The sequence below is a fragment of the Heliangelus exortis genome, chromosome Z (genome assembly GCF_036169615.1).
Source record: "Heliangelus exortis chromosome Z, bHelExo1.hap1, whole genome shotgun sequence".
Classification (NCBI taxonomy): Eukaryota; Metazoa; Chordata; class Aves; order Apodiformes; family Trochilidae; genus Heliangelus; species Heliangelus exortis.
This window is the reverse complement of record NC_092454.1, coordinates 47,070,419-47,086,809: the sequence shown is the minus strand read 5'-3', so window position 1 is coordinate 47,086,809 and position 16,391 is coordinate 47,070,419. Positions and strand designations below refer to the sequence as shown.

At 33.4% G+C, this 16,391-nt stretch overlaps 1 protein-coding gene across 1 annotated transcript in view; it reads left to right on the top strand.

Annotated features, from left to right (window-relative positions):
* Positions 1–16,391, top strand: part of FCHO2 (FCH and mu domain containing endocytic adaptor 2) — a 94,189-nt gene that overhangs the window by 46,557 nt on the left and 31,241 nt on the right. The window contains exons 9-14 of the mRNA XM_071731121.1: positions 139–183; positions 1,957–2,029; positions 6,140–6,164; positions 13,404–13,458; positions 15,593–15,771; positions 16,348–16,362. Of these exons, the coding sequence (XP_071587222.1) occupies positions 139–183; positions 1,957–2,029; positions 6,140–6,164; positions 13,404–13,458; positions 15,593–15,771; positions 16,348–16,362 (392 nt within the window). The remainder of the gene's footprint in view (positions 1–138; positions 184–1,956; positions 2,030–6,139; positions 6,165–13,403; positions 13,459–15,592; positions 15,772–16,347; positions 16,363–16,391) is intronic.

Sequence of the window (16,391 nt, the reverse complement as noted above, 5' to 3'; positions counted from 1 at the left end):
GCAAGGTAATGGTGCTTTTCAGTTACCACCTAGGTTTATAATTTAGATTATCTACTATTTTCAGGAAATCTTAATAGCCATTAAAAGACCTTAGATTAAGTTTGACCTTATGTTTCTCTTCATTGTAATTTCTTTAAGGTCCTATTGAGTTTGAAGAATGTAACACATCTAATGCAGTTGAAGGTGAGTTATTTTAAGATTGTTATTTATGTAAGAATGCTGTGGATAAGAATCTGACACTAAGAAGGGGAGGGTATTCAGTATGTGATTCTGTGCAACTTTAAAGTCCTGCAGTAGATTAAGAAGCAGTTTTTCTTTTGAGAAAAAACAAAAAAAACCTTCAGTGAGAATACTACCTGTGCTATTTTATAAGCCTGATGCGCAAAGATCAGATAATTTTAATATTTTTATAAAAATTCTTGAACTAAGTAACTAGTAACTAAAGTATTTTAACTAACTTTGCAGAAGTTTGGATTTTGTTCACTTCTGACTACGTCTTAATTTGCAAGCCTCAAAACATGGCTCAGGCTTTTTCCCTGGTTACTATGATAGTTATACCAAGGCTAATGCAGGGTTATGGTCACAAAGCCTGGCTTATTTTGCAGAAGGTATTGGTTTAAGAAGTACTTTCTTTGCATAAAATAGGTATTTCCTTTTGGGATGTAGGAACTGTTGGTCTGACTCTAGCAGCCAGCAACTTTTAAGTTGCCAAGATTGCAGCTGACACTTAAAATCTTTTTTGACTGAAGCAGAGAGAATCCATGTTCAGAAACTACTCTTTCTCTCCATTTGTCATTATTTTAGGCTGCATAAGGGCCAGAAAAAAAATAAAGCTCAGATTAGCACCTAAAAAAAATCTTGGAAAATTCTGTCTCTATTATAATATATGACATGACTGAGTTTACAGCTTGAGAAGTTTTCAGTTACTTAGCCCTGAAAATGTCTAGGGGTGGAGAGATTCTTTATGTGTTGTTTAATGTATTTCTGTAAAGGGGAATATAATGATATTTTTTTAAATTATGTGCTTAAATTGCTAGTTGCTAAAATTTAGAAACCAAATAATATCCACCATTTTGCTCAAAAGCATGCCATCAATAGTATCATATATCACAGCTGTAGACTACTTTAATCAGATGCTTGGACTTAAGTCATTTTGCTTGACAATCTACTTTACTTCAGCAGAAATTGGAGAGAAAAGCAGACATGACAGCAGCTCTGATGGAATATTTAAATTTAATTGTAGTACATTAAACTGGTATGAAAAGAAATTTTTATCAGTTCTATAGCTATACCTATCCAGTGGTAAAAATGGGGAGGAAATGACAGAGGGGAAGCATGGTCCCAGACTCAGTGAGAGCAGGCCTTAGAGCTGTCTAGGGCACTGGGAAAACATGAGCTCAGCATAAGCTGGAAAGCTGAGACACATTCTGCTTTTCTACACTACCAAGATCCCACTGCCTGGGAGAGAGAGAGGTTTGCAGCTACCAGGAACATGCAGGGAAATCACAGCAGGGTGTTGAGCTGCTGTAGCTGGGAGAGAGGCAGGGTTCAGTTTCTAAGCCAGATACATTGGCCATATGGATCAATTGGATCAATACCTCCCGTTGAGTTTCTGTGAGCAAAGTCCTTTTCCTCAAAATTATCAGTACACTCATTTTCTACAGAAAAAAAACCCAAACAACTCAGTGTTCAGTGCAAATCAGTTTTATAAGAACTTATTAATGTGTTGGACCATATTTTAATTTTTTTTTATCAGTATGTTGTTTAGTAACAAACTGGAATAATGTTACCATAGTTTGGTTATATACCTATCTCCACTGTGAGATTCTATTTTTTTTTTTTTTGTGACTTGCGGCAGCATTTAGAAGGTGTTGACATTGAAATGCACTCGTGGTTGAAAGTGCTAAGTATGTACTTATCAATTTGATCTTTAAATGAAAAATATTTACTCCCTAGGAATAAAACCACGGAAGAGGAAGCCCTTTGGTTTATCAGGAATAATGAAAAAGGAAAAAGATACTGAATCTGTGTAAGTACATTTCCATCTTGAAGCTTTGTCTTGTATGAAAACTAGTAAAAGTAACGGGGCAAATATTAGCTGATGTTTAAAGGCAAATGGGTGTATAACAGAAGTTTAGCGGAATGCTGTGAATATGAAATCAGCACAGATCTGTAACTAAGGATTTTAAGGAAAAGTATTTGTAGTAGTGCTTGTGTGTTTCAGTGTTTCCTGTGCATAGGTAAGTAGTTATCCATTGTTCTACATTTGAACGTTGTAAATAATGTGATTCTAATGTGCACTGCTGATGCAATAATATCCCTGTATGAGAAAAAAGTACTAGGTGCCTGTGTTTGCAGAACTGAATCTTCAGTTTTTGTTTCATTAGAAAAACGTTTGTATCAAAGAACAGAAAAATCTTTGTTTTTTTCAGTTTATCATGTGCACACTCATTTTTCAAAGAGCACCTTCTAACTCATGACTGATGTCCCAGCTATATGTCTGGACTGATGTCCTTTGCCATACTCATTGCATGTTCTCTGTCTCCCAGGAGTTAAAACTCTCTCAACAGTGAGTTCAATTAAAAGTTCTTAGATGAGTTTGTTGCAGTCTGTGCATTAGTAGCTATTGTCTCTATATTCTAATTTTTTTTCATGATTTCTAGATGTGTTTTTTTCAACAGAAGTATTTGATTTAGCAGAAAATAGCTTACAATATAATGAAGTTAGCAACATTAAAATACTGAGGCAACATCTGCATACGTACTTTTAAAGATTGCTTTTAAGAAAAATTTTGCCAGTCTCAGTTTTTAGTATAAAGCTGAAAAATTAATGACCTAGAACTGCAGGTGCTGGTTACTTGCACCAAATGCCTTAATAGCTGTTTTTCTTTTGGTGTTTAATTTTAGTAGTGATACACTTCTGAACAATGCTCTTTCCCCTGTCATGATGCTGAAGGGCTCTGAGGTGTTGATTTTTAAGTCATTCTTCCGTATTTCTGTTCCTTTACCTCGCCCTCTTTTTTGTTTTGTCAGGCTGGAGTAAATGGTGAGAGAGGTGTGATTCTGAGAATACCATTTTGTTAGAAAGAATTATCCTTACCAGCAAAGCTTCAGTTTAAAATATTGAACATGAAATGCTTTAAAAATTTTTTGATAGTGTGATATTTGTAGACAGGTTTAGGGCTCTTTTAAAAAGTAATCCATTCTCCGTAAAAAGTTATGTATTACACTTTCTTATGCAGAACTGTATGAAACAGCAGAAAAAATATGTGCAACTATTTGCCTTTTGTGCTTTGCATTTACTTTAGTGCAAAGTAGTGATTTTTGTGGTATTGAATGATGTTGCATGATTGAATTCTGTAGCTGTCAGCTTTTCTTGTCCAACAAAGTACTTCTTCTGCCATTACATGTTTTATTATTCAAACTAACCTCCTGTATGTTATAAGCCTTCTTGCAAAACAGACTACTCCTTCCATCCATTCTTTGGCAGATGATGAAATTTAATATGGCCCCAGCAAAGGCATGGGGGTTTTAATAGTTTTCTGGAGCTAGTAAAGGCCTGGAAGATCCAAATTAAGTCTTTCCAGGTGTACGACTCATTGTGTCCTTACTCCATTCTTTGACCTATAACAGAAAGAAAACTTTCTTGTACTGAGGACTGAAAATTGGCTTCTACACTATGTGAAACACTTTCTACCTTTGTATGTTTATCCATTTTAATATCTGAATACTTTTGTAAAAGCTTTTTCCCTATGACACTTGATGTTGAAACATAATACCAGTGTATCTTTCTAGGAAAAAACCTGATTTTCATGGCATAGTCTTGACATGAGAAAATGCAAATCAACTCAGCTGCTATGAAATGGGAAAAGATTTTGCTTTGCTTTCAACAATCTTTACTGAAATTTGGTTTATTTTATTCGTTTCTATATTTACATGCAATAAAAAAATGGAATAGATTCTGAGATCAGAAAGTTAGTTGTTAGTCTAACTTCTGTCTGATTTCATCTTCAGCTGATGGTCCTGTTACAGGCTGTGTTTTATAAAACTCTATCTTCAGAAACTTCTCTGCACATACAGGGCCTTTCTTAATCTCTTGTTAAATTGTCTGTAAGCTTGTTCAGTTTGTGTAGCCCAGGCTTTCCACATCTAGAAAAACTTCCATGGTTTGTAGGCTTTTCATTTTATCAATACAGTTTTTAAAGTGTTAAAATGTAAACTGGATGTTGTGTGCAGTAGTGGGTTTACAGAGGAAATACCATACACATAGAATTCTGTTACATGTTGCTGCACAGGTTCCTCAAGGATTTCACTTGCTTTTCTGAACACTGTTTTGCATGATGTGTTAGTTTTAGTTTTTATTCACAGTCCTTAAGTTCCCTTACAGAATGACTATTTGCTAGAATGCTCCCTTACAGTAGAAGAGTGACCTACTTCTTTAATCTTATAGATCATGCATCTATCTAGCTGTGTAAAAGCACATCTAAACTTAATATCTAAAACCTAATGTCCTCATTTTCTACTTCACAAGCACTTGCTAACTGTTGTGTTTTCCTTTGTATCTTGATAACAGATTCTGGGAGGTGCTGCTGGTGGTTCTCTAAATGATACTTGGTCTGACATTATTTTCTGAGATCTATTCACTCTCTAATTTTGAAAATCTTCATTGTGGGCTGAATTACTTTCATTATAGTTTGCCTGACATCTTTCACATTTCTTGATTTTTTTTTTTTTTTTTTTTTTTTTTTTTTTTTGTATGGCCTTCAAACTGCCTTGTTTGAGTACAGACACTTTTTCAAAACCACATGTTGGAAAATCTATTTGTTACATCTTTTGAGGGAAGTCTAATACTTCGTTTTAGCTGCAAAGTAGCTTTTAGAATAGCTTTCTATTGGTATGAGTTCAGTTTAGCCAGCAGAGGGAGATAAGATGTAAGTCAATTAGAAACTGGTCACAAATGTTTCAGTTTGTGTGAAGTCTTTCAGAGGAGACAATCTTTCATCTCACTGTCAATTCCTTAACAGACTGTACGGAGTTTCATATTAATGCTTCCATGCTAGCAACTTTCTGTACATGTTTTTAAAGACACTAGTTTTTACATTTAACTTGTTTAGCCTTTCAGAGAAGATGATTTAGATTGCAATAAGTATAATTCCTCAAACAGACACGCCCCACCTCCCCCTTTCTTTCCTTTAAGTCCATGTTTAGGATGTTCATTTTGATTATGTAAAAATACAGTTGTTCAGTTAAACTGGCAACCTACAGTTTTGTCAGGATGCAGAGTTAGAGAGGACTCGTATCCTGCTCAAGCACTCCTACACTCTGTGAATGTAATTGCCTCTGATTTTTGCAGACATCAGAGAGACTCAATGTCATCCTTTTTTAAATACTACTGCTTAAATCAAAGTCACAGTGGAAAAATACAACACTGATGAATAATGTCATTGCAATCACTGCCTTTCTGCTGATGACTTTTTAAAAAAAAAAAAAAAAAGAGTTCTCCTTATGAGTGTACTCTATTATTTTTTCTGGCATCCTCTAGTGCATGACTGCAATTGTGCTTGAGAAACACAAAGAATGAAATTCCAAAAGAGAGAAGCTCTGAATTCCTCTAGAGATAGTTTTAATTTATTTGGGAATTGGTTATGGCTCAAAATATTTTGAAGTTGCATGTGGACTATTTCATTTGGATTGGTGACTTCTTGCTGTCCATAGTCAATAATTCAAAGGATATTCATGCAGAATACAGCATAATTACTCCTGTGGGTTTTTTGTTTGTTTTGGTTTTTATTTTGGGGTTTTTGTGTTTTGTTTCTTGGTTGGTTGGTTGGTTTTTTTTTGTTTGTTTGTCTTGTTACATATTTATTTTTCTTTTCTCACTAGGATGTGAGTTTGCTTTTCATTATTTTTTTGGAGTTTTTCTTTTGTGGTGTTTTGAGCATAAACTTTAAGCTTATTTAAATCTTGTTTAGTTGAATATGGTTTACTTACAGTGAAAATTTTAACAGAATCAAAAATGCTAGTTAAAGAATCAAATTCAGTGTCTCAAAATAATTTAAAGCATTAAAAAATGTACCAACACTGTACAAATAAAATAATTTGTGCGTGTTATAATTGTATTTTCTCTATTTCTTTAATAGGGAATGTCCAGATGCAGACTCAGTTGTAAGTAGTCTTTTATTCAAAACAAATGCAAATGCTAGTATTGTCAAGAACTACAATATGATGAAACTTAAATCATGCATTGCAGGGACTGTATAGATATGATACACGATTTAGTATTTTGATAATGTAGTTTAAGTGTTAATTTTGCTCAGTGCATAATGTTTAGCAATATATGCAGTGTCATATATTATATAGATATATATTTCCTAATAACTTTATGTTTTAAAGAAGGTGATTTTCCTGCAAGTATTTGCTTTATTTTTCAAATTAATAGTTTGAATTGCTTGGCTAATAGATTATAAGTCAGAAAAAATTCAGTGTGGTGTGGACCCAGTTTTGCAGCATCATGTTCTGCTTAATACTGTCTCCTTCAATAAATCCTTCTAATATTAATGGAGTTCTGCTGTATCACTGGCAATAGACACAAAAGAAGTGTAGGAATGCACTTCTTAAAATATGGCTTTAAGTGCACTTTCTCTATATGCACTTTATTAGTGGCCTGTTTTTCATTGTTGTCAGTTTGATCTGTGATACAGTTGATGATTTTATTTGTTAAATTCAGTTAAGTGCAAATTAAACTGGTGTATATATGTTATATATACATATATGGTATATGTATGTTTTTTTTTAATCTGTTAAATTCAGTTAAGTGCAAATTAAATTTTTGTATATATGTTTTTACTTCCTTAATGAAGCCTTTTCTTCTTTTTTTCTGATTACTTTTTCAGTTCATTTATTTAGATGCCAGTTGTGTTAAACAATTTAAGTTCTGAAGTTCATCTATTTTGTGGATTTTCTTCTTTGCATTTAATATTTCCAATTCTAGTTTACAAAATCTAGTAGAATCATTCTCAAAATCAGGAAAACTTATTTTTTGCTGCATAGTAGAACTGCATGTGTAAGAGCAGTCATTTAAGCATCATTGAGATAGTTATTTTATCCTGTGCAAAGTCATCTTGATTTAGAACAAATTTCAGTACATGTAAAGGAAAGTAACTTTAGAATTATCACTATAATTATAATTATATATTTTTTTCACAGAAATAATATCTTTTGACACTTCAGGTTGAACTGTATGGAAGTAAATCACAACTGGATTTTACTTGCAATGTTTATTGTCTTTTTTGCTTATTTTGGTTTTTATCTTTTTTAAAAATTAAGCTGCAAATTGTCTGACATTATTTCTGGCTACATGAGGCATGCCATATGATCATCTAAGTTAATTTATCTGTCTAGATGTAACTTATATTTGCTTAAGAAAAAGGATCTAACTTCACAGTGGCTAACAAAACTTCCACTTTCGTTGCATTGCCTATTTTTTATTTCCCCATTTGGAATATAAAATTTGATCTATCGTTTCTTCTTTTCTTGTTTTTACAAGCAACAGTATTATTCTGAATTTTAGAATGCTTCAATAGCAGAAGCTGTTACTGTCACAAAAAATTATAGCATAGATGAGATTCATCTCACCCCTAGCAAACAAGTATTCTGGAATGATTTTACATTTTAAAGTTGATGTTTTCTTCTGGAAGGCCCCATTTCAAATATTTTTAATTTTTCTTGTCTTTCACTTTTAAGTTTTCCTTGTTTTATATTTCAGTCTTGATCTAAAGAGTTATAACCGTCTGTAGTGGCTGTAATACAAAACAAAAAAACACCACCCAAATTGATACCAACTATAATTTCTGTTTGGGTGCTAGAAAATACAGAGGACCAGCCCTGAGAAAATCCAAGTTATTTAAGGTGTCTCAATTATTCTTTAGGTCACTCACAGAAAGTCTGTCTGGCTTTTATATTATTAACATGACCTTTTAAAAAAATCTGGCTTTTTTTTATTTCTCAATAATTCTAATTTTGTGAAAGGAAGGTACAAGATAACAAACAACTCTACAATTATCTAGAATTGTAAGCACTGAGGTGAAAATACTGAGATTTTTTTGAAGTTAAGGAGCCAGTGACAATTGACTTAAATACTTTATGTACAAGTTCTACACTATATTGTGAATTTTTGAACACAGTGTGTAGTCAGTACCACTAGGGCTTTCTCCCTAGTGCAAAATGTATAGTTCAGTGTGTTCAAACTTGTATTCTGTTTCCACAAAACAAAAAAATAACATTGTCCGAAAAAAAGGTCCTTTGTACCAAAGTAGAAATTCTGAAATTTATCTATGGCATCACTTGTGCTCATCCTTTTTATATGTACTAGCTTATATAGATTGGGAAATGTGATGCATTTGAATAAATGGTTAATTCCTTTCAGTAATTTTTTTGTAACTACTATAAGAGATTTCTGCGTGCTTATAAATATGAAAACAGCTGAGAGCTGAGAGCTGGCATTTGTTTATAAGGTTGACCACTTAAATGAGCAGTCTCTGTTTAAATACAGATTAGAGTATGTCATGAGATTTAAAATTCCTGTGTTTTGTAACTTTGATTGAGCTAAGCCTTGGTAACTAAGAAAAGTGTAGAGGGTTAAGTGTGTGTACACTCAAAAGAGAAAGCAACTGAAGTCTGTCTCTGTTTATTACCTACAAAGTTTTTCAAAAGGCAGAACTAATTATATTTTTTCCCATGAGCTGGAGGTGTTTCTAGGTATGGTCTGTCAGAAGATACAAACTCTAGTAGAAACTTTTCTTCTTGGAAAGCATTTGCAAAGTTCCACTTGTGTCCAGTAAGATCTGAATTTGAAATGCTGCTCTTCCCTTGGTTGGGATACTTGCAGATCTTCTTCTACTTGACTGCCTATTTTCATGAAGATTGTAGTAATGTAATTATCTTTGAGTCCTCTGTTCTGTCTGTCAAATCCATTTGAAACTTGTCGAGTAAGTTCAAAAGTAATTAAGAACCACAGATGCACAGAACATAATGCTGAAACTTTTTCACAGGAAACTGGAATGCAAACAAATGCATCAAGGCATCTGAAACTTTTCATTAACCTTTTACACAGGACTGTAGCATAATTATGGTTGTATAGAATTATACACCAATTTTACTGATGGTAACTAATCAAATTTGGAGCCATTGGATTGTAATTAGTGGAACACAAGTATAACCTCATATTCAGTGAAACAAAATTATTTTATTTACATTTTGTAATGTTTATTTTCAATACCTGCCAATGATATACGGTTAGAGGCTTTGTATTCCCAGCACAAGACAGGGGGCACTTTTAATATTTGTTTTTCTTCATTTTGCAACTGACTACAGTCTTCCTTCATGTCTTTTGGGTTAATAGGCACACAGAGGAAAGAAGGCTTATGTGTGTAATACCTCTGTTTTAACCTAAGGATATACCAGAGTCAAATTTACATCTAAATATTGTCAAAAGTGGTGAGGCTCTTTTCTCTTGTTCCAGACTATACGAGCTTCAGCTGCTTACTTTGAGTTCCCTTTGGTTCTCATCTGGATTACAGGAAGTCAGTCTAGTTCAGTAAAGTGGTAGACAGCTCATTAGAAAAAGAAACAGTGACCTGTTCAGCTGCACTGTGTCTTGAAGCATTGTCTGAGGAAAATGTAAGAAGGATCTCTCAGGAACACTGTAGGTATGCCAGGGAAAGAGAAAATAAGACAGAAATGAAGCTGAAATGTACTGAAGGTTCTTTGCTTCTTGACGGATGACCAACCTGTAAGTGGTGCCATCATTGCTGGGGAAGAGCCAAATGAAGCAGCTAGATTGTAGGATGTTCTATATGTTCTTCTTGGACCTTGATATATAGCCCAGAGAAACTGACATGATAATGTTGTGGCTTATTTCATTGCTGTGGGATGACACACTGAGACAAAGTAGTCACAGTAGTAGTAGATTGCTTAGTCCTCATGTTTTTTGTATAAGCAATTTTACTTTGCTGTTTATTAAACCATTTTAATCTGTTTCTTAAAAAAAATTAACCCCAGAATATAATAATGTAAAGAGCATACTATTGCAAAGACCAAGTTATAAGCCCTACATGTATATTTAAAACTGTATAATACCTTAATAAATAATCTGTTGCATCACATCTCTAAATACAGGAAAAACTCAATGGTTTTATAACTGTATGTTCAATTGCTTAACAGAACCTCTGAAAAAGTGATACCTTCTTCCAAGGAAGTACTCTTTTCTATTTACTTCCATAGAGTTTAAGTCACAGCTACATCAAGCTTTTTTTTTTTTTTTTTTTTTTTTTTTTCCCCCCAGAGATAATCTATCTCTGCATTGAAAGTCAAAAGTGAAACATGTATACATGAATGTTGTGGGGTTTTCCTCTGATCAACATGGTAGTCAAATCAAGTGTTGTCTTTATTGTGTGTCTGATCCTTTAAAAAAGGCACTGTCTCCTATGACATAATATATAGATCTGCAACTTCAGAAGTGTGGAGAAGAGAGTACAAATTAGTCAAATAAATACAATGCCTTCATTACTATCAGATTCATGAGTGGTTATCTATTTTCAAAATGCTGTGTCCTCTACTACTGTTAAAAATATAGTTTAGTAAATAAAATTCTCCTATTTCAGAAAGCAGAACCATCCAACTTTTCAAGCATTCAAAATGTTGAAAATAATGCTTACCTAACTTGTAAAAAAGATTTTGAGGTCCTTGTTGATACAAAGGTACCTAAATTATATCTTCCACTCTTTTGTTGGTTCACATGAAAATATAAATCAAATATCTAATTGAAAGCAGAAGGCATTTTAAGAATGATCATAAATTGATACAAGATCAATATAAGTCACCGGCAAAGCTAGAAATATAGAGTGGATTATTTCTCATTTTCCATATACTGTGTAGAATCAAATGTTTTAAATTGCATATATTTAAATTTTAGAAATAGGAAAAAATAAATGTAGTAATTAAGTTTTCTGTACAGTGTTAGAGAAATGTAGTGATGTAGACCTGCTGAAAAAAAAAAGCAAGAAATCCCCCAGTTCCTGTTTTCAGAAGTTAAGCCATAAAACATCCATCTCTGTTATGTAGATATTAACACTGATTTTTTTGTATGAATACTGGCTACATGGTAAAGTGCCATTGCTGAGGAATAGATTATTCAAATATATTTTCAGATAAGATCAGAAATAATTAACATTAAAATATATAGAGATATTTAATAGGCTAAGAACTTTCAGATTTCACTACTCTCTAAGGATTTATTTTATGGTGGATATCATTCAGTAAATTGACAATAATGCAGTAAAAATAACTTCTGCAAAATAAGTTCCTTCACAATTTTATATTGAAATAGCCAGATTTGCATCTTGTGTGTGCCCAGCAATAATATCCTTTACAAAAATGACCCGTCTGGAAGAAAAACTAAATACTGTAAATTTAAAGATTTTGGTTGTTTTTCAGTTCATCTTAAACATGAATGATCCTGATGTATCGAAAATTGCCTAGTATGACAACTAAAATAATTTCATAATTCAGAAGTTGTAGTATTGTAGGATTGTACCTGCCCTATAGCAATATTTTTTTGTTCTGTTTACTTTGATGTCAAGTTTCATTAGTGTTTTTTGGTATATAAACAAGGTCATCCTGAGGTCAAGCGTAGCTAAGAACTCTGATTTGAGCAAGTAGAGCTAAGGTACTGGACCGTGTGATCCTACTCTTTTTCTTATGTTCAGTTTTTTTTTTTTTTCCTTTTTTTTTAATCCTCAAATAGAGAGGAAAACTAGATTTTACGTTTATTTCAAGAAGCTGCATGTCAGTGTTCCATATTTTAAGGTTTGAACTTAAAGATTATTTTTTGGCCTTAGTGTGACATAGTGTTTAATTGGATATAGTATTATATCTCCTATACAGGACTGTATTTCTTGCTTTTTTAGCACAAAGTTTGATCTGTGTTTAAATTCACTGTGTATAGCACAGAAGTGCTAGATCTAGAGAACTGTGCAGAGGACAGTATTCCTTAATAAAATATCAGACATCTCATTTGTAATATCTGTAAGAGGAATAGAAGGACAACTACTTTTTTTATGTTTATATTCCTTTGTAATTCAAAAGCTAATCAAAATGAATATCTCTTTAAATTTGGCTTCAAATTTTAGGTGAAGTCAAGTGGTTCCTTGCTAGTCCACTTGAAGTCTCCAGTGTAAGTCATTTTGTGACTCATGGCTTATAGCAGCAAGGTATACTTTGGATATATGTTATATATCTCTGTTAGTCAAACTACCTCCCAGAACCTACTTTCTGGTAAAATAAAATGATTGTTACACCAGACTAAATAATTTTTTTCATATGAATCTTGTCATTTTAGTAAGTAATTTATAACAGGTGAAATAACTACATTTTTAAGGCATTTGGGTGTTGGTCTTCTGAAATATACTTACTGAAGCATCTGAGCAGTTCACATAGAGCAATTATGCATATGAACTCATGAGTGGGCTTTTCTGAATGGAGAAAGTGTCAGTGTATCTAAGTTTATCCCTTTAGGTATGTAATATACATGAGTGGGTTTTTGCACATTTTTATAATTAAGTTTATAATATTGGGACTTTTTTCTCTTTGCCCCAAAGCTCTTTTATGAAACTGAGTGCTGAGCTAAGCATTTGAAACAAAATTCTCGTCAATTTATATTTAATTGACTGTTAAGAACTGTAAATTTGAACTACTCTGAGTTTCCTGGATGCTTCCTAGTTCTGAAAATCCAGGATGGTGCTGGAGGTGTGCAGAGGAAAACTTCAGAACCTGATTTTGAGCCACGTGTATTTAAGTTTTCTTCCATGCCTTTAAATTGATGTGGGTATTCTTTGCTAAAGCAACAGTGCAGGCTTGCTTACTTTTCAGGGGAAGATGAAGCTGCAGCCTGTGTAACCTGCAATACTTTTACTCAAATATTAAAGTATTGACTAGTACTTACTAAAGGTTTTGCTCCTGTGGCATCAGAGCCTTCAGTAACTTAGTGGAGAGCGGTAGTAAAAATTGGGAGAATATTTGGAGCTGAGAGGATTGTGGACTTATTTAATACTCATTTCATTTCTGAGCTTTTTGATAGAATTCCAGTAAAAGCAGGTGCATTTAAAATTGCCAGTTTCCACAGGAAATTTGGAGCTTGTTTTGTTGCATTCTGTTCCTGAGCTACCTTGTACTGCTACTTCTGAACTACAGACCATAACTTGAGACAACTGTAATAATTAATTGTGAATAATAATAATTATTACTTTTATTAGCTGTTGAAATAAAATTTTAATTTGCTACTGGCATGATTTAAAACAGTATGATTTTTTAATTATCTCTTAATATCATAATTTTTGTTGTTTTTAGAACATTCCTGATGTAGATGATGAAGGATTCAGCATTAAGCCAGAAGCAACACAGGATATCCTTTTCACTATTACTTTGCCAAATTGTGGAATGTTAATACAATTCTTTGGAGAGTAGAAATATCAACTGAAGAGTTAAGTAAAGGAAGATGAGTAACAGTCATGCAATGCAAAGTTGCATTCAAATTGCAACCTTGTGTACTCATGTTCCTAGTATATGCAAAATGTTCAGAATTTTTCTGTCATAGGTTCTGTGTGTGTGCAAGTGTGAAAGACTAGGTCAGATATCTTGGAAACTTTAGAGAGGTTATATTTTTGTCTGACAGTTAAAATAAAATAATAATAATAATAATAAAAAACCCAAAAGCCTGAACACAAGCTTTCAGGTGACCATGCAGGTCTTTTTCCTTAAAAAGCTCTGATGTAAGGTGAAGTTTGTAAACATTTTTAAGCATGCAAAGTGGCTATATCTGTACCCTCCCACTCTTTTATAAAAAACATTGCTGCCCCAGCTCTCTGCAAATTCTGTTACTTGATGAAGTCTTTACACCACATGCTGTTTTAATGGGTGCTTTTAGCTTTTGTTGTCTATATAATAATAGCTTTGATATGCAGAAGAGATTTTTGTTGTGAGTAATTTTTTATGGAGGCTCATGATTTTTCTGTGCTCATCCTTTCAAGGAAGATACTTCTATCATTTTCTTTCCTCCCATTGGAAACAGAGGGAAGCTCTGTGTGCAGTAGATCTAAGCAAGCCTAGTATGTTGGCTTGCTCATTTTTGGAAATGTATTCACTGAATATATACTGCCCCCATGCAAGGCAGATAAAAGGTAAATTGACACTTTGCAATTACCTTAAACTGTGAAAGCTTTTAAGAGGTTAACAGTATTTTAAAGTGAGCCAGTCTATCACCATAGCCTTTCTGTTTTCATCAGCTTTGCAGAATACACCTCTGTTGCCCCAAGTTAAGATTCCTATACCAATAAAAGCAGCTTGTTTTATCTCCAGTTTATAAAATTGATATAAAATATTCCTTAATGTTGGAAAAGCACTTTACCAGAGCTGCCTGTTTCATAGGAAACCAATTGTGAAACTCAGTGATAAACTCTCGAGATAAGATTGATGAAATAAAAAACTGCTTTTTTCTTTTCTAGATATTGTCCATTTTAGGATACAGATAGGCTGCAAGATGAAGACATTTGACATTTTCTCACCACAACTAAAGGATTCTTTCAGCTCAAATGGATTTGCAATGCCTTTAGGATTCAGGTTTTGATCTTTGTCAGGGAATAGTCTGAAGAGATTTAATTCAAATGGCTGGCATATTTCCAAGTAAAAATAACAGAAGTGAGGTATAGAATATGTATGTTCCTCCTAGGTGGAATGAAACTTTTAAGTTTAAGTAGAGGAATATTTTCAAATTCTTGTCAAAACAAACACATCTTTTAAGACTTGGCATAAGCATTTCAGAGCATTTGTTCAGTGCATCTCCTGTGCATATAAAGAACTAAGGCTAAATTCTGTGGATTTTGCTCATTTTGGGGGGCTGAGTTGTCATGATTCTAATTTTAACATCAGTGCTTGAAGCAGCTGATGTTGTTCAGTTTACTGTGCAGCTTTCTGGGTAACTGGGCATCCTTTCTTGAAAAATTTTCAGTGCCACTCCGCAAAAGGGGCAAGAAATAAATAGTGGCTGCCACTGCTGCTGCTTCCTCTGCTGTTAATGCTTGGTGTAGGTACTATAGCATTTCAATGCTAGTTAAAAGGGCTTTTCTCCACTTAATTTAAAAGGATTTTTGCATTTTTAATGCAAATGTTAGGCTCCCTGGCTGTCTTAGAAATCATAAACCTAACATGCAGAAGTGTTGCTACTGTAGAAGCTTTAATTGTTCCTGATAGTGTCAAATATGGCATTTTTGTTATGTGATGTGTATTGCAGTTGTTCTGTTCTGACATACTACTTGTCAGAACAAAATACTTTTGTAAACATGAATGGAATGGAAAAACAATTTTAACTCTGGATAGTGAATTTTGGACAGCAGATACATTTGAAGTGTTGGTGTAAGTGCATAAAGTGGTTTTATTAATTAATCTGTGGTGTTCAATTAACATGAGCATTTTGTGGTGCATAATTGTTAAATCAGTTAAGCAGATGAATGTGAAGTATTTCTACCTTAACTGACATAAACATACCAAAGAGAACCATTTCTATTCATCCAGTGATTCAGACTCTGAAGATGATGAACCCAGGAGGTTCCATGTAGAAATAAAGCCTGTCCAGCCAAATAACAGCTCTCAGTATACCATGCCTTCCTTGGATGAATTAAAAGTATCTATAGGGAATATCACACTTTCTCCACCAGTATCTGTAAGTTTTTTCTTTGTTTCCTTGTCTTTTTCTATGTGTAGAAAAGCGGTAAAGAATCTTCAGTGTAACCATATATGTTATTGCTCAGAATTTATTCTAGGTTCAAGTCCAATGGTTCTTTTTCTCTTGTCTACTGTGTCATCTTTCGTAAACTTTATTGCAGTGCAACATTAAGGAATTCTCCCTTTTCAGATATTAAGTTTCGTTTGAGTCTTGGGAGAGCTCAGTCCTTGTCTTTCTGCTTTTGCCACCACAAGACATTTTAATACATTTTAGGGTTAGTAGAACACGGTTTTAACAGACTTTACTAATTAGTATTTGATAATACACCAACCTTTAAAACAGATCATATATAATGTGGATACGTGCAACATTTACAATGCAGCTTTACTTATATATTCTGCCAATCCACAGGATGATCTTTTGTGCCATGAGATGATATTACAAATAGTATTAAAATATGCTAGTACAGTATTAGAGTAAGAATGGCTCTGATTTGAAGTAAAATGTTGTGCATAACATATTAAAGTAATAATTACTATTTTTCTCTTTCCCCCCCCCTCCAAATTTTGAAAGCAGAGACACAGTCCTGTAAGTACAGAATGGCTTTTAATTCACAT